The 18,373-nt window shown below is 36.5% G+C and overlaps 1 protein-coding gene and 1 pseudogene across 1 annotated transcript; both read right to left on the bottom strand.

Annotated features, from left to right (window-relative positions):
• Nucleotides 1–3,258: 3,258 nt before the first annotated feature.
• LOC120210864 lies at nt 3,259–13,335 on the bottom strand (annotated as a pseudogene).
• A 2,857-nt stretch (nt 13,336–16,192) lies between these two features.
• Nucleotides 16,193–17,774, bottom strand: LOC120210855 (GDSL esterase/lipase At5g14450-like). The gene is made up of 5 exons (XM_039209520.1): nt 17,513–17,774; nt 17,217–17,429; nt 16,968–17,131; nt 16,596–16,866; nt 16,193–16,517 (listed from the first exon to the last, which is right to left on the bottom strand). Exons 1-5 carry the CDS (start codon nt 17,724–17,726, stop codon nt 16,279–16,281), a joined length of 1,101 nt encoding a protein of 366 aa, XP_039065451.1. The 5' UTR covers nt 17,727–17,774; the 3' UTR covers nt 16,193–16,278.
• Between the last annotated feature and the right edge of the window lie 599 nt (nt 17,775–18,373).

The raw sequence follows: 18,373 nt of genomic DNA, 5'->3' as shown, positions 1-18,373 counted from the left end.
AGAGAATATCATTGCAGTCGCAGATGCTGATGGAAAATCAAATCTATGGCACCAAAGGCTTGGTCACGTGAGCGAGAAAGGGATGAAGACACTTTTGTCAAAAAGGAAGCTGTCGGATCTAAAGAATGTAGATGTCGAACTATGCGAGGATTGCATCTTTGGCAAACAAAAGAAAGTCAACTTTGCAAAGATTGGTAAGATACCCAAGGCTGAAAAGTTAGAGTTGGTTCATACTGATGTATGGAGACCATCTCCAGTTCCATCTCTTGCAGGCTCACTATATTATGTCACCTTCATCGATGATTCTACAAGGAAGGTGTGGGTTTATTTTCTGAAGAAGAAATCAGAAGTCTTTGATACCTTCAGAAAATGGAAGGCCATGGTGGAAAATGAGACTGATCTAAAAGTCAAGCGGTTGAGGTCTGACAATGGATGAGAGTATAGAAATAGGAGATTCAGAGACTTCTGCGCAAACAATGGGATCAAGATGGAGACAACAGTTCCCATGACACCGCAGCAGAATGGCGTAGCAGAGCGCATGAACAGAACTCTGAATGAACGTGCCAGAAGCATGAGGATACATGCTGGATTGCCCAAATTTCTATGTGCTGAAGCTATCAACATTGCAGCTTACCTGATCAACCGTGGGCCCTCAGTTCCTTTGGATGACAGAATACCAGAGGAAGTTTGGAGCAAAAAAGAAATAAACCTTGCACACTTAAGAGTGTTTGGTTGTATTTCTTATGTACACATAAACTCTGCTGAAAGAAGTAAACTTGATTCTAAGTCCAACAAATGTGCCTTTGTTGGTTACGGCGGTGATGAGTTCGGTTACCGGTTTTGGGACTATGAAAATCGGAAGATCATCAGAAGCAGAGATGTCATTTTCAATGAGAATGTGATGTACAAAGACAGGTCAACTGTAGAATCAAGCAGCTCCAATACCAAAGCTGAAATAAAGGAATTTGCTGAGTTCGAGGAGATTTCTGGAAATGATGTTCAGATCAGTCCTGAAGCAGTTCAAGAAGAACCAGGCACACCGGAACTAAGACGCTCCTCCAGAATTCCTAAACCAACCCAACGGTATTCTCCTTCTTTGCACTACTTGTTGTTGACTGACAATGGTGAACCAGAGTGCTATGATGAAGCAATGCAAGTGGGAGTCTTCTATAAAAGATGAGATGGACTCGCTTATGTCAAATCAGACGTGGGAATTAGCTTAATTACCACCAAGCAAGAAAGCGCTTCACAACAAGTGGATTTACAGGATCAAAGAAGAGCACGATGGGAGCAAACGTTACAAAGCGAGATTGGTTGTCAAAGGTTTTCAGCAAAAAGAAGGTATTGACTACAATGAAATTTTCTCTCCAGTCGTGAAACTGTCTACTATCATACTGGTGTTGAAAATTGTAGCTGCAGAAAATCTACATCTTGAGCAGTTAGATGTAAAGACAGCTTTCCTTCATGGTGATTTGGAGGAAGAAATCTATATAAGGCAGCCAGAAGGCTTCATAGAGGCAGGAAACAAAAACCTGGTATGCAGGTTGAAGAAGAGCTTGTATGGTTTAAAAAAAGCTCCTAGATAGTGGTACAAGAAGTTCGATAGCTTCATGAGTAGCAGTGGTTTTACCAGATGCCAAGCATATCATTGTTGCTACATCAAGAGGTTCGACAACAGCTTCATTATTTTATTGTTGTATGTTGATGACATGCTCGTTGCAGGCTCAAAACATGCAAGAGATTATAAACTTGAAGCAAAAATTGTCGAAGCAGTTTGCAATGAAAGATCTGGGCGCTGCAAAGCAGATTCTTGGGATGAGGATCGAGAGAGACAAAAAGTCGGGGACTTTGATGTTATCACAGGCTGAGTACATTAACAAAGTACTCTCCAGGTTCAACATGCAAGATGCTAAACCAGTAAGTACACCTTTAGGTGTTCATTTTAGACTCTCCAAAGAACAGTCACCAAAGACGGAGGAAGAACGTGCACACATGGTGAAGGTGCCGTATGTCTCAACAATTGGAAGTCTGATGTATGCCATGGTTTGTACCAGACCAGATATTGCTCATGCAGTGGGAGCTATTAGCAGGTACATGAATAATCCAGGCAAGGTACACTGGGAAGCTGTCAAATGGATCCTCAGATATCTGCGGGGTACTACAAACAAAGCACTTTGTTTCAAAGGTGGAGATACGATACTGACAGGCTATATAGATGCTGACTTAGCCGGAAATGTTGACATCAGAAGGAGCACTACAGGGTATGTCTATACTCTAGGAGGTACTGCAGTGAGTTGGGTTTCTCAACTACAGAAGATAGTTGCTCTCTCCACAACTGAAGCAGAATATGTCGCTGTTACGGAAGCCAGCAAGGAGATGGTTTGGCTCCAAAGTTTCTTGGAAGAGTTAGGCAAGAAACAAGAAAACAATGTCTTGTATTACGACAGTCAAAGTGTTATCCATCTAGCAAAGAATCCGTCTTTTCATTCCAGAACGAAGCACATACAATTGCGATATCACTTTATCCGGTCTCTTCTGAAAGATGGGATTTTGAAACTTGAAAAGATTAGTGAAACTCAAACTCCGGCAGACATGTTGACAAAGACGGTGACCACAGACAAACTGAAGTTGTGTTCTGCTTCAGTTGGCATGCTAGAGTAACAAGACCAGAAATGTTGCTGCATTGATCAAGGTGTGAATACAGATTAAAATCAGTCTTCAAGTGGGAGATTGTTAGCAAAGTCAAAGATGGGGGGCGATGGGGAGCGATAATAATCAATAATAGGGGCGTCGAATTCGGTGGATTAGGCATCGAATTCGGTGCATTTAATTTCTATTTAGGTTAATTACACTTTTAGTCATTGCACTTTAGGGTATTTTCAAAGATTAGCCCCTTAGCTTCAACTATAAATACCCTAACTCATTTAGCTTCAAAATCTTCCAGTTCTCTCTCAAATGTGTTTTGTAAACACCTGTAATTTTTTTCTCTTTAGTAAAAGATCTACAGCAGTCCGGAGACGTAAGCACAATTGGCTGAACTCTGTTATCAATTTTTCGGGTATTATTTTCCCCGCTTTTATTTCGTATTCTCACTAATCTGGCTATAGGGAAATTACTTGTTACTCGTTTATTTCCCAACATAAGTACATGGGCCTATTTATCGCTATATCAAGACAGTAAATGCTTCTTATCCCACCTTAATAGCATCAGAAAATTGGCGGAGCACATCCGGAACATATGCCTTGACTTGTTCCATGGTCAGGTTAAGCTTGTAGCCCGCTGTGAGATCGTTTTGGCAATGTCAAAGGTGTACAATGCCTTTGAGAAATAATCCTCCTTTGGCAACAATTTATCAAAGATCCCTGATATATTATAAAGTCAAATCCATTGTTAATTCACGTAATTGAATTTTATTTAACTGAAAATTAGGGTAGTGCGCATAACTTAGGATTGCAGTACCTTGCTTATTGAATATCTGAGATCTTCTATGGAAGTCTGAGAATTGAACTAACTGTACATCTAATGAAATAGGACTAGCTCCACTTCGAAAAATAGTTATATTTTGTCGCCGGATGGTGGATCCGGCAGTTGCAAAGTTGGCTCCATGGCTGAAGTTTGAACCCACCGAGTCCAAATAAGCACTAAGATACGGTAATCCAAAGCTTTCAGCTATAATAAGCCAGATAAAGTAGTAAAATCATTAGGATATGCTGTAACTTTTCATATCTGTTGTACATAATCTGTTTGTTAAGAGAAGTAATGCAGCAATATGAAACACAGTTAAATAAAGCAAATAGTATATGACACAAATCAGAAGAAGAATGAATTGAAAAGGATGATTCATCATAAGAATAAATCCTACATTTATATACATTAAAAACATAAAATATGGGATCATGGACCATGATTCATGGTCCTCTTTAGCTTCTTACAATTTTTTGGTGGCTTTTCTTTATCTAAGTGCAAAAACTAAGGAACTTGAAAGCTGCAGCTCCGAATGCTGAAAGAGTGTTGGTTACGTGCATTAGGATTGCTTGGAGTCATGTTTCCTAATTAGTTTGTTAAACATGTGTAGGTGTCATATTTTTATGTTATTGATTATGGCTAAGTTAGTGGACCATAATCCAATTTTCTTAGTGTTTTTCTTGTATATAAATGTTGCACTTGTTCTACCGTCGTGACAGGAGCAAGCGGTAGAGACGACGAGGGTGACTTGGTCCAGGCGGTGGCTGGATGTTTAGCATGAAACCCTAGATGCTGATGGGTTGTCACATGTGGACTTGCTGTTGTTGGGCTTGTAATGTTGGGTCTGTTGTAATTAATTGTTGAGCCTTGTATGTAATTTGGATCCTCTTTGTAACTTATTAACGTGTACATTAAAAAAAGATTAATATATATATTTAATTATCTAATACATTCTTAATATATTAACACTAATTTAAAATCATAAATATCATAAAACAACTTTTAATTAAACGTAATTAGTACATAACGAACTAGTTTGCAGTGCAAACAGCACAAAAGGCCTCGGTCCGCTCCTTCGTGTCAAATGTGTCCTCTTGGCATCAGTCACCACACTACTGGCGCTTGGAATGAAGAGACATGTGGCATGCTTTAATGATGAGAGTTGGAGGGTCTGAAAGCCATCCATCAACAACCTTATTAGCTATCCGCAGATTTGCAGCATGAGAGTAATGGATGCCGTGTGATTATCAAACGAGTCGATCGTGAATTGGATAATATTTGACTCGTGTTTGTTAAAAAAATTTATTACTCGACTTGACTCGACTTATTGCTCGTTAAGCTAGTTAAGCTCGTTAAGTTTTTACTCGACTCGTGCTCGTTAAAAAAATGTGTTGCTCGACTCATTGCTTGTTAAGCTCGATGTTCATTAAGCTCGCCTAAATTTTTACCTTATTTTCTTAATTATAGGTAAAATCTACTAATACTATACAGAGCTTAATATAAACATAAATTAATAAATTTAACCAAGAATATTATCAAAAGAATATATGAAATAATTTCAAAGTCTAAAATTCAAAGTAACAATCCACAAATACATTAAAATAATAAATATGATTTAATTTTTAAGTGTAGTAAAATGCTAATTAATAATTTATTATTATTTTTTATTTTTTATTAGAAAATTAATATATTAGTAATTTATCATTTTTCTATTATCTATTATAAATTAGTATTTTTTTAATGAAATAATTTTTTAAGGTAACTACTAATAAAATTATATAAAAAAATTAACGAGTTGTTTGCGAACTTATCGAGCTCGAATTCGAGTCGAGTCATCCCGAATCGAGTTTTTATCGAGCTTTAACCGAGTTGAGTTCAAGCTGCTCATGAGCTGCTAAACTCGATGCCATCCCGACTTATATAAGCTGAAGGATTGCTGCATGAAGTCGACAAAGTTGCAGTCCCATTCTCTAATTTCTTCCTCCAGCACATGTTATCCCGCAGCAGTATCCAAGTGGATTTGCAAATCCTGTGATAAAGGGTTGGTGTTTAATATAGAACACACACAGTGACATGTGGAGCTTATTATCTTTTATAATTTGGTTGTGGAACAAAATGATTTGGCAACTGAGCTTACCCTGGTGCTTTGCATCAGAGATTAAAGAATATTTAGCTGAGTAAATATCAACATAAGTCAATGCTGCATCTGGGAATTGCATCCGAAGTTGGATAACACTCTCTTTCAGCTGCCTGTTAAATTCTTGAGCAACCTCATTATGAGACCTTACGCAACCATTTCGACCCACATTTTCAGTTACTGGAGTATAATCTAGAACGTGGAAGGGCAAACATCCTATTGGACCTGTGTTGTATCCAAAATATTCTTGCTCCATGTTGATGTAGTCGCTGAAAAGGGGGGAAATGAAAGTTAAAACATAAATTTTAACATTTCAACTATTTGCTTACGTTAACTTGATTTGGATATAGGAGACTAGAAGGGAATTTTTATTATGTCGTTTTCTTCTCTCTCTCTCTCTCTCTCTCTCCTTTCTTTTTGGTATGGTCCATATCCGTTTTATGGTTCATGTTCAGGGTTCGTGGCTGTCCCTTCCAATAATGTCATCTCTAAGGTCCAAACTTATTATATTGTTCTTATTAGTATTATGAGGATAGTTTGTTTCAGCAAAGAGCATTTCCAAGTTGAAATAAAGACAGTCATCAAAACTGGTTCTGTCTTTCCCTTTATGAAGTTTCAAATTGACAGACTTCATGAACTGAGATATCCTTTCAGACAAGGTGATGGAGATATGACAAATCTTTTCAATCTTTTAAGATTATTGAATCTACAAAGTTTCCTAGTAAATTATGATTGTTCTTATAGGGTAGGAAAACATGGTCCTTAGTTTTGGCTAATAGGATCTTGAAGATATCGATTTTCAAGCATTATCTCCTTTTTCTTGTCTACCATGGCAATGCAATTTGGCTTGCAACTTGTCAAATTTGGCAAGTTGGTTGGTGGCCAACTTGTACACATGAGAAAATTCATCTTTGGTAGGAAGCAAACTTTGCACATCAGAATTTCATCTTTGGTCCCTAAAATATTAGGTTATTTATAAGTTTAGTCCTTAAAACTCAACTCTAAATAGACCTAAGTATTTCATTAGAAATCATCCCAAAATAAGTTATCTCTTCCTCTTGTTTTTTTCATTCCCTCACTTTGGGAATTCTAAAGAATTTCATTTGTTGTAATATTTGTTGATAGTAAACTTATCATCCGGTGTGATGCCTGAGGAGTAGACGATATTCTCGTCAAACCTCGTAAATTTGGTGTGTTCTCTCCTTTATTGTTCTTTATTCGGTTTCTCCATTGTGTTTCAATATTCAATAGTTTGATGGGTTTGTCCGCTGTGCAACTTTTAGTGGTTTTGACCTTGAAAATTCAGATCAATTTTGAAACTACGTTCGTATTGGAAATAACTCGGTTTCCCCAACAATTGATAACAGAGCTTCAGTTGAGGTTATCCTGGTGGTCATGTTGTTGAAAAGATACATTTCGTGCTATTGAATATTGTTCGTTAGAATTAAAATGCTAAAATACGGATCAGTTGAGACATCGAGTTCTTCATCTGGACTGGTGAGGAGGATGATGGCAAATGCAAACTTCTCGGTAGAGTTGTTCTATGGATATGGTCATTTTGGTATGTAGCAAGGCGAGGTGTTAGACGCTTTATTCCAACAAGGTCTAGACATCGGCATTGAGGAAGAAAAACCTGTAGATATGGAGGAGAAAGAATAGAGAACAATTAATCGTTTGGCGTGCAACACGATTGGATCTTGTCTTTCCAGGGAGTAGAAGTATGACTACAAGAACGAGACTTCTGCAAGTAAGCTGTAGAAAGCATTGGAGGAAAAATTCCTAAAGAAAAGCTCTCAGAATCGTCTCCACGTGAAGAAAAGATTGTTAATATTTGATTATCAACCAGACACCAGTATGAATGAACACATCACTACGTTCAATGAGCTAGTGGCAGACTTATTGGGCATGGATAAAACCTTCAAAGATGAAGATTTGGCTTTGATGTTGTTGTCATCTCTTCCAGATGAATTTGAGCACCTTGAGACAGCGTTACTTCATGGTAAGGTTAATATTACCCTTAAAGATGTAACTGTTGCTTTGTATAGTTATGAGCTCAGGAAGAAAACCAAGAAGGAGAGCAAGTACGAAGGAGCGGAGGCCATGGTGGCAAGAGGTCGCTCGAAAAGTCAAAAGCGAAAGTGGAGAGGAATACCAAAGTCGAAGTCCAAACTGGGAAAAAATGAATGTACATTTTTGTCATGAAAAAGGCAATTAGAAGAAAGATTGTCCGAAGCTGAAGAAGAAATGAAAAGCTGCTCCAGATGCATGTATTGCACAACATGTATTGCACAGCATGTATTGCACAACATGTATTGCATAGCATGATGCAAATGACTATGGCATATCATTGGTTGCTTCATCAACAACATTTCATTCAGATGAGTGGATATTAGATTTGGGTTGCACCTATCATATGTCCCTTAATAGGGAGTGGTTCTCCGATTTAGTAGAACTAAATGCATGAGTTGTTTATATGGGCAATGACAATGCCTATAAAACTGTTGGGATAGGTTCAATTCGATTAAAGAATCAAGATATATCAACCAGAGTTCTGACTGATGTCCGATACGTGCCCAGTTTGAAGAAAAATCTCATCTTTTTGGGAGACATGGAATCCAAAGGCTCAGTAGTCACTATAAGAGATGGAGTTTTAAAAGTCACATCTGGTGCACTTGTAATGATGAAGGACATCAGGAAAAATAATTTATTTTACTATCAAGGAAGTACAATTATTGGAGCAGTTGCAGCAGCTTCCGGAGGTGATGATTTGGACACAACCCAGTTGTGGCATATGCGGTTGGGACATACTGGAGAGAAATCCTTGCAAATTCTGGCAAAGAAATGATTGTTGAAAGGCGCAAAGGCTTGCAAATTGAACTTTTGCGAGCATTGTGTTATGGGAAAGCAAAAGAGAGTGAAGTTTTGCACCACTATACATAATACAAAAAGTATTGTGGATTATATTCACTCAGATGTATGGGTCCATCAAAGACACCGTCTTTGGGAGGAAACCATTATTTTGTAACTTTTGTATATGGCTTTTCCAGAAGAGTTTGGGTGTATCCGATTAAGTCTAAAGATGAAGTGCTCCGAATTTTCCTTAAATGGAAAAATATGATCGAGAACCAGACTGGTAGAAAGATATAATGTCTTAGGACGGACAATGGAGGGGAATATAAAAGTGACCCATTCTTTGACGTTTGACATGAGAATAGTATTGTTCAACACTTCACTGTTAGAAATACACACAATAGAATGGGGGTGGCAGAGCGTATGAATCGAACACTATTGGAGAAAGTTCGATTTATATTGTCTAATGCTGGGTTAGGCAAGGCAATTTGGGCTGAGGCTGTGACATATGCTGGTCATCTCATCAATCGTCTGCCATCATCAGCGATAGGAGGAAAAACACAATTGGAGGTATGGTCTGGAAAACCTGATATTGATTATGATTCTTTACATGTATTTGGATCCACTGCTTATTATCATGTAAAGGAATCCAAACTTGATCCGAGAGCAAATAATACTCTCTTTATAGGAATCACCTATGGAGTGAAGGGATTCTGCCTTTGGTGTTTAGACACCAAGAAGATAATTTGTAGCAGAGATGTTACCTTTGATGAATTTGTCATAGTAAAGAAGGTAACAAATGAAGCTGTCCAAACAAGTAGTACTCCGCAGCAGATGGAGCATACTCCAAAACAGGTGGAATTTCAGCAGACGATGATCTCAGAAGTTGATGCAGCTGATTCTTCAACTCCAATAGAAGAATTAGAAGATGAAGAGCTTCAAACCCAATAACCATTGGAGACACCAAAACCACTTGCAGTTACAAGGCCAAGGAGAGAAATTCGTAAACCTGCTCGATTTGTTGATATAGTGACCTATGCTCTTCCAGTTTTTGATGATGATATCCCTATCACTTACCAAGAAGTAATACAAAGCTTGAAAAGTGATAAGTGGAAAAGTGTCATGGATAAAGAAATGCAATCTTTCCAAAAGAACAACACTTGGAAACTAACACAATTATCGAAAGGTAAAAGAGCAATTGGATGCAAGTGGGTATTTGCAAAGAAATATGGATCTCATAGCAAGAAAGATGTACGCTACAAGGCAAGGTTGGTAGCTAAAGGTTACGCTCAAAAGGAGAGAATCGACTACAATGAAGTATTTTCCCCAATTTTGAAGTATTCCTCCATTAGAATATTGTTGGCCTTGGTAGCATAGTTGAATTTTGAGCTAGCTCAACTTGATGTAAAGATGTCTTTCTTGCACGGTGATTTAGAAGAGGAGATCTATATGACTCAGCCAAAAGGATACAAAGATGGTGGTTATGAGAAATGGGTTTGTAAGCTGACCAAATCGCTATATGGATTAAAGCAATCTCCGAGGCAGTGGTACAAGCGATTTGATAGCTTTATGAGGAGGCAAAAGTACACTAGAAGCAAATATGATCATTGTGTGTATTTGCAAAAGCTCAAAGATTGATCTTTCATTTATCTTCTCTTGTATGTTGATGATATGTTGATCGCTTCGAAGAGTCAAAAAGAGATAAACAAATTAAAGGCTCAGTTGAATCAAGAGTTTGAGATGAAAGATCTAGGTGAGGCTAAAAAGATTATTTGTATGGAGATAAACAGAGATAAACAGAGAGAAAAGCTTTGTTTAACACAAAAGCAGTATATGAGAAAGGTATTACAATGTTTTGGCATGAATGAAAATATCAAATATGTAAGTATCCCATTGGCTTCTCATTTGAAACTTAGTTCTCATTTATCTCCTAAAACTAACGAAGAACGAGAGTATATGGAAAAAGTTTTTTATGCTAATGCAGTTGGGAGCTTGATGTATAAAATGGTGTGTACGCGTTCTGATATTTCACAAGCAGTTGGAGTTGTGAGCAGGTACATGCATGATCCTGGAAAAGGACATTGGCAAGCTGTGAAATTAATTCTACGGTATCTCCAACAAACCGTGGATGTTGGTTTAGTTTTTGAACAGGATGAAGCACTTGGTCAGTGTATGGTTGGATATGTTGATTCCGACTATGCTGGTGATTTGGATAAGCGTCGATCAACTAGTGGGTATTTGTTTACTCTTGCTAAAGCCCTAGTAAGTTGGAAGTTTACTTAGCAATCTACGGTGGCTTTGTCTACTACATAGGCATAATACATGGCAGTTTCAAAGGCTGTGAAGGAAGCAATTTGGCTTAACGAGTTTATGGAAGACTTGGGAGTTGTTCAAAGTCACATTAGTCTCTATTGTGACGATCAGAGAGCTATTCGCTTAGCGAAAAATCAAGTCTACCATTCAAGGACTGAGCATATCAACGTGAGGTATCACTTTTTGCGGGAGATCTTTGAAGAATGAAAGATTCTGCTTCAGAAAATTGCAACAACAGAAAATCCTGCAGATATGATGACCAATGTGGTAACAGTAATCAAGTTCAATAATTGTTTGAACTTGATTAACATTCTAAAAGTATGAACACCTTCGGGTGTGTGGCGCTTGTGAGCGCAATTAGAGGCACTACATTAAAATAACTTCATCAAATTTGGAGAGTTGAAGAAGTTGAGTAGGCTTGGTAATTTCAAGCCAATGTGGAGATTTGTTATGTTTGGCTTGCAAATTGTCAAATTTGGCAAGTTAGCAAAGTTGACAAGTTGGTTGGTGGCTAACTTGTACACATGAGAAAATTCATCTTTGGTAGGTGGTCAACTTTGCACATGAGAATTTCATCTTTGGTTCCTAAAATATTAGGTTATTTATAAGTTTAGTCCTTAAAACTCAACTATAAATAGGTCTAAGTATTTCATTAGAAATAATCTCAAAACAAGTTCTCTCTTCCTCTTGTTTTCTTCATTCTCTCACTTTGGGAATTCTAAAGAATTCCATTTGTTGTAATATTTGTTGATAGTGAAGTTATTATCCGGTGTGGTTCCCGAGGAGTAGACGATATTCTCGTTGAACCTCGTAAATTTGGGTGTGTTCTCTCCTTTATTGTTCTTTATTCGGTTTTTCCATTGTGTTTCAATATTCAATAGTTTGATGGGTTTGTCCGCTGTGCAACCTTTGGTGGTTTTGATCTTGACATTTCAGATCAATTTTGAAACTACCCGGTTTCCCCAACAACAACAACAACAAATAAACAAAGCCCTTAACAAGCTCTGCCTAGGGAAATAACAAAAGAAAAAGATATATGTTCAAAGCATCAAAGTGTCTAAATATGCTTTAAAGCAAGCTTCATGCTTGGAGTATATCATATAGAAGAATCATAGATAACGGATTTTACAAAATCACGTCAATCTCCTACCACTGTAAGAAAACCAAGACAAACATATTGTGTAAGCATAACATCTAGTTACCTTAACAGCGAGAGCAAACTCGTTGATAATTCCAGGAATTGATTCTATAACCTGTTTCTCTGTCATCGACTTAAATGCACAATCGATATCATTTTGCCCAATATCAAATGTGTAAAGTGCTTGTGAGAAGTTCTCTGGTCTTGGTAGCTTGCTCTTAATGTTTGAACCCACACCTAGAAAGAAAAAGGAAAAGGAACATCAGCAAAAACCATCCGAAATGTTCGAGTATTATTCTAGTTTAGAATTTACAGTTCTTTTTTACCCCTAATTCTTGAATTGTTTCTAACCTTCTTTATAAAGCTCATTTAGTCGCTCTTTGAACTGCTCAAATTGCGCAAGTTGTATGTCAAGAGAAATGGGGCTATACCCTATCTTAAACATTCTCGCATCCAGCGGCTGAATTGTAGGCCCTACCGTAGCAAAATTTGCTCCATGCCGGAAGTTTGTACCAGCTAGTCCAGATAAGCACTCATATATGACAGTCCCAAATTCTCAGCTGCAGGGTACAATAACTGAGTTCAGTACAAGAGATAAACAAACTGCATTCTTATGATTTTACCACAAAGAAGATCAACATCCAGTCTGAAAACTTGAACAAACGGACCATTTAAGTGATTAGTTCAAAGTTCATCCTAAACACAAGATTGTCTTTAGGAACCGAGTAATCAAAATTGATCTTATAAAGTAGAGATTGTAAGCAACTCAGCAGTCAGCAGATCACTTATAGAACAGGATTAACATGAAATGTTTCGCTACATGCGAAGTTGACTTATAGTATGGATGAAATTTCACCTTAATCCCTAAAACATAACCATAATTGAAACTTAAGAAATGATAAAAAAAATCCCAACTTTAAGCTTAACCTCGATGGATTGAAAGTCCCAAGTTTTAACCTCTCGGGGATAGATGTGAAAAGCCAGTGAATTAAAAATAAAACAAATGATCCGCGGCAAACAGATAAGTCTTTCATAAGATGCATCTAAAAGATCATACAAGTTCATGAATATCTAAGGAATCAAAACAAGAAAGAAAAGACTCACAGACCAATGAAATCAATAATTACTTTGCCCTTGCAATATCTCCCAGATGGCTTTCGGAAGAAAATATTTCCATTAGGCAAAGGAATACGGTGGAACGCAGCGGACTTTCCACCCGTGTCAGAAGTGGAATCACCGAAGTTGAATACGGCAGGAAAATAACAACTCCCGGATTGACCAAGATCCCTTTGCCTTCCACTAAGCAAGAAAAGAGAGAATGCTACGGCAAAGAAGGCTGCTATTTAAAAGTTTTAACGCTGTTTTTTGAAGCCCAAGCAGTATGTCATCTCCCACTGATACCAGTACCAACACTGGGTCTAGTCACTTCCATGCTAATTCTCTTTCAGGACATCTATCAAATAGGTTGATGATTATCGCATAGCGGTCAACGTGTGCCGTCCTCTACATAAAACCATAAGGTAAGCTCACATCTTAGATTAATAGTATAATAGTAATAGTAATGAGAGATCCGACACGAGTGCATTCACCTGACTCGTAACGGGTGCATTGTCGCTGTCTTCACCCAATCAACTTCAAGTTCAACCATTACTCCAAACGACTGCCACTGTTAATTAAAGGGTAAACTACACCCATGACCACTTAACTATGGTCATATTTTAATTTGACCACTTATCTTTGCATTTTATCTATCAGATTACTTAATATTTAAATAGTGTCAATCAAGTCACTAACTGTTAACATTTAACGGAGAATTAGAAGATCGGTGGCTTAATTGATATTATTTTCAATAGTTAAGTGGTTTGATTAGTAAAATTAAAATAAAAAAATAGTTCGAACAACAGTACAATGCAAAAAACAACAAGAGGGAAACCAAAAATTAAAAAAAAAACTAAAAACAGAAAAAGATTGAAAAGAAAAAAAATGTTTATGTTTATGTTTTTATATGTTTACTTTTATTTTATGAAGATTAAGAACTATTTGTAAATCTCTTGTCTTTGTACTTAAACCGATTATCATGACTTTTTCTCTATCCTAACCTAAGTCCCATTACACCTTGATTTAAAGATCTCTTGATTATTTCATTATGTTCACTTTTAGTAGTGGAGATTTGATTGTATTCCAAGCCTATGATAATATCTTGGTTAGTTACAGTTTGAGTGATTTCATTTTACCCTAAACACTTTGAACGGATATGTGTGAATCTTTGTGAGGTATTGAGTTATGTTTTATTGATGTTGGCAAATAATTGGGATATATTGCTTGCTTAAATTTTTCTTAGTTGTGTCTTTGTTTGATTGTACCTTGAATTCGACAATTGTCATGGATTTAGTTCGATTGGAAGTTTAAGGAATAAATTGAAATTGAAGATGACAACTTGTGATTTTGATGTGTTAATTGAGGAATGCTTGAGGACAAACATTGAATAACTGAGGGAAAATATGATAGGTGTTTTATTTAGTTATTATTTTGCCTTTAAATTGCTCCTTGTTAGTTTTTGTGGTTGATTTGTTCATTTTGATTCATTTTATGTGCAAGACACTAGATTATGAAATGCATTAAAAGGATAGAATTATTCAGTTTTTTTTATTTTCGGAATCAAAGCTGAATTAGTAGGCATGACTCTGGGCATGACGCACATGACGAGGCGATGAGTCAACACCTTCCAGAAGGTCCAATTAACGCTTTTAGAATGATGAATGAGTCTTCCGCGTTTTTGCAATTCGAATTCAAGTTAAACTCATGTTTTTATGATTTTAGTTTAAATATTTTAAGAATTATCTATAGGAATTATCTCTTATTTTTAGGAATTATATTTTCGTTGTTTTTAGGATTTTTGAAGACTATAAATACCCTCTCAGGGTAAGCCTAAAAACACATTCATAATTCATTCTTCTTATTCCCTCTAGTTTTATAAAAGTTTTATTTGAAAAAGTTTTATTTTCTTTTCCAAAGTTTTTCTTTGTTTTAATTTTTTTTAAATGCTAAGTATGATTGTCATACTTAACTAATTTCTCCATAGCCAATGGCTCAAACAATGACTCAATCCCTATTGTGAGGATTGAAAAGCACTAATATAATTTCGAGTTATTTCTCAATTTTCTGGAGGAATAAGATAGGTAATCGACCTATCTTTTTAAAATCAAAATATTTTTTAATAAAAAAAAGTCGACGTTGGTTTGGAAGTTGTTATGATTTATAGTTGGGAGGAAGAATCGGCTGATAGCAAGTTTGACTTCCTGTGAACAAACTTAGCGGCAGTCTGCTAAGGGAAATTGAGATCGGGATCGATTCTCATTGAGGCAACATAGTCCAAGTCAGGTTTCTCCATCTCTATAAAACATGTTGGTGCTGATAACGTTAGTCGTAGTTAGTCTCCATAAATGACTGATATCAAAAAATAGATGTTGGATTATTGGTTCACTAGAGAGAGAAATAAGTTATAGGAGTTGGATCATGTAGAATGTAACCGACAAATTACAGAAGCAAAATTTTTATTCCGATGATCAACTAAAATTGAGGCAAAAGCTGAAGTCTGAGACTAATTTCACTATAAGTTTTTCTTTATCTCAAACACTTTAAATTTATTTATTTATTTATTTTATCATTATCTTTTAATAACCCTTATTTAATCTCATCTTCATCCAAATTTCTACCTTATCTCGTCCTTATCCAAAATCAGAAAGTTCACTTCATCAGAAATTGCAGAGTCCCTGTGGACCGACCCTTCACTACTTTCTCTTTTCATTTATTTATTTTTGAGAAGTCGAAATTATTTTGACAGAAATACGACACTTGTCAATGACCTTGAAGCATGAAGCCAAAAAAGAAAAAGAAACCCGTTAGGACCTTCTGACGATTGATACCATGTTGAGTATTCTAACAATGAATACGAAAGTAGTAACTGATGGATAATGCTCATGTATCTTATTAACCTTGAAAAAGCAGTTTATATAGTACAATGACTTAGCAGCTAAAACTTAGCTGCAGCAGTTTACAACTGTTCAACTGAACTAACAACATGATAACAGCACGCAAATAAATGAATGAAGTCCCAGTAACTTTAGCAGACTCCTTAACCCAAAGAACAATATGCCAGACCGTCGGTAAAACATTTCAAAGGAATCTATATGAATTCCTGATTATTCATCATTCAGTCGAACTTGATCTATGGATGAGCCAATTTAAATTTGAGTTTAATTTTTTATGGTAATTCGAGTTTAAAATTAAACATTAGAATCAAGCTAATTTTTTATTGAATGTTGGAGCGTAATTGAGCTCAATATTTTGGTCCTACATGACACAGTATGCGAGCTTATAAACAAACATCGGTAATAGGAACCGGGGGATCCGAGAAAGAGCCACCCATGATCCTCTTGGCTACCCAATAGTTTGCAGCATCTGTATAATGAGTGCCATCCCAACTAATACGTTTAGAAGGATCACTGCAAGCTGCCCCGAAATGTTCAGTACCATTCACCACTGCCGTCTTCCCGCATTGGACGGTATAATCGCCGAAGTGCCCGCAACAGTTTATTAAAGGATCAACAAAGCCTGCAACCCCGAATCGAATATGGTCATCATCAATGGAAATTCTCTGATATAGACGATTGAAAATGGTTTTAAACATACCATATTTATGTGCTTCATTGATTAGAGTGTATTTAGCCGAGTAGATATCCACATATATCAGCCTTGCACCATGGAGCTTGTCCCTGAGTTGAGACACCCTGTCTTTAAGCTGCTTGTTGAATTCTTGAGACAACTCATTCTGAGACTTGACGCAGCCGGCTTGATCGATATTCCCGGGTTTTGGACGGCCAAGTAGAACGGAAACCGGCAAGCAGCCGAGGGGACCGGTATTATGTATCCAAAAGAATCTTGCTCCTTGTTGAAATAGCTTCTGAATATACAGAACAATGGGGAGACAGCAAAATGTATATCACTGAATTTTGTATTTTCAACTCAATTTCAGCTAAATCGAAACAGATATAAAAAAAATACCTCTATTGCAGCTGCAAACTGGTTGATCAGATTGGGAATGGATTCCTTAATTTGCTCGATGGAAGTCGTTACAACGGCATAAGTGAGATCATTCTGCCCAATATCTAACATGTAAAGGGCCTTTGAAAACTCCTCCGGTTTGGGGAGCCTATATGTATTCCTGCCTGAAATACAAGGAAGACAATAGTAGTCATTGCCATAAATGAATGAAATAATAATAAATCTTTACACCAGAAACTGGTATATAACCTTGATCATAAAGCTCACTGGCACGTTCTTTAAATTGTTGAAACTGCAGCAGCTGTACATCGAGAGATACAGGGTTAAAACCTGCATCGATTAGTTTGCCAACGGCTGGTTGAATCGTTGATCCGTATACAGCAAAACTCGCTCCGTGTCTGAAGTTCGAATCGACCGCATCAAGGTATGCACTCAAGAATGATGGCAGTTTCAACTCATTAGCTGCACAAATTTGCAGGTATCAGCTCATACATGGATGCATGTAAAATGAACCAGAAGTGTGACGTAACAAAAAAGACCCTTACCGATAAAATCGATGATCAGGCGCCCATCAGAATATCGACCAGCCGGTTTACGGAAAAAGGTCTCTCCGTAAGGGGGTGGAATCCGGCCGAATGTCGCGGAGTCACTTCCTGTATCAGAGTTCGAATCCCCCAAGGTGTAAACTGCTGGAAAATGACAAGCATAGGATGAACCGAGCAAGGAAGCCACAAGTAGCACACTGATTGCCGTTGCCATTACACTCTTGTAGATTGAGGCGTAAAGCTCAACTTGAAGAAACCTGATACGTAACCATCCGATTTAAATTCTTGCATTTAATTTCATAATATATATTACTTGAGTTTGGTGAAGAGTTCATTGTTTTGCTTTACTTCCTTTTTAAGTATACATTTGACTTTGTTAAAGTTTGCGTTAGGCACGACGTTCACAAACACCTTAAAAATATGTAAAAGATAATTATTTTTTCAATATATTTTGTTTGAATTTTTTAAATATATTTTTATGAATTTTAATAAATTTTACATATTTTATAAATTGTAAATAACAAAATAATGGTATATTAATAAAATTTAAGTCAACGATGATTGGTGTAATGAGTTGTTATTTTACATCATTATCACTAATTGAGCATTTACAAAAAATATGATTAATATTTTTTAAAACCTTAAAATTGACATTGAAAGAAACTATAAACAAAATTTAAAAATTAATAAACTATTAAAGATTAGTTTTATTATTATATAAAAAAAATAGTTTATCGTAGAAAATAAAATAATAATAATAATAATAAATCCCACCGCTTTTGATTTGACAAAATAATTAAAAATGGAAGGAACACCCAAATCAATAATGTGGTGGTTCAGCAATGGAAAGACTAGGGGTGT

The sequence above is a fragment of the Hibiscus syriacus genome, unplaced genomic scaffold, assembly GCF_006381635.1.
Source record: "Hibiscus syriacus cultivar Baekdansim isolate YM2019G1 unplaced genomic scaffold, ASM638163v2 tig00109937_pilon, whole genome shotgun sequence".
In the NCBI taxonomy this organism is placed as follows: Eukaryota; Viridiplantae; Streptophyta; class Magnoliopsida; order Malvales; family Malvaceae; genus Hibiscus; species Hibiscus syriacus.
Note: the sequence above shows the minus strand (reverse complement) of the source record. Positions and strands in the feature narration are given on the sequence as shown.

What these genes read in the sequence shown, in the direction of transcription:
- LOC120210855 (XM_039209520.1), bottom strand. Translation starts at nt 17,726, where the DNA reads ATGGCAACGGCAATCAGTGTGCTACTTGTGGCTTCCTTGCTCGGTTCA. An exon ending in CCTGATCATCGATTTTATCG is followed by an intron (nt 17,430 to 17,512) that starts GTAAGGGTCTTT and finishes AAATTTGTGCAG; the next exon opens with CTAATGAGTTGAAACTGCCA. An exon ending in CAGTGAGCTTTATGATCAAG is followed by an intron (nt 17,132 to 17,216) that starts GTTATATACCAG and finishes CTTGTATTTCAG; the next exon opens with GCAGGAATACATATAGGCTC.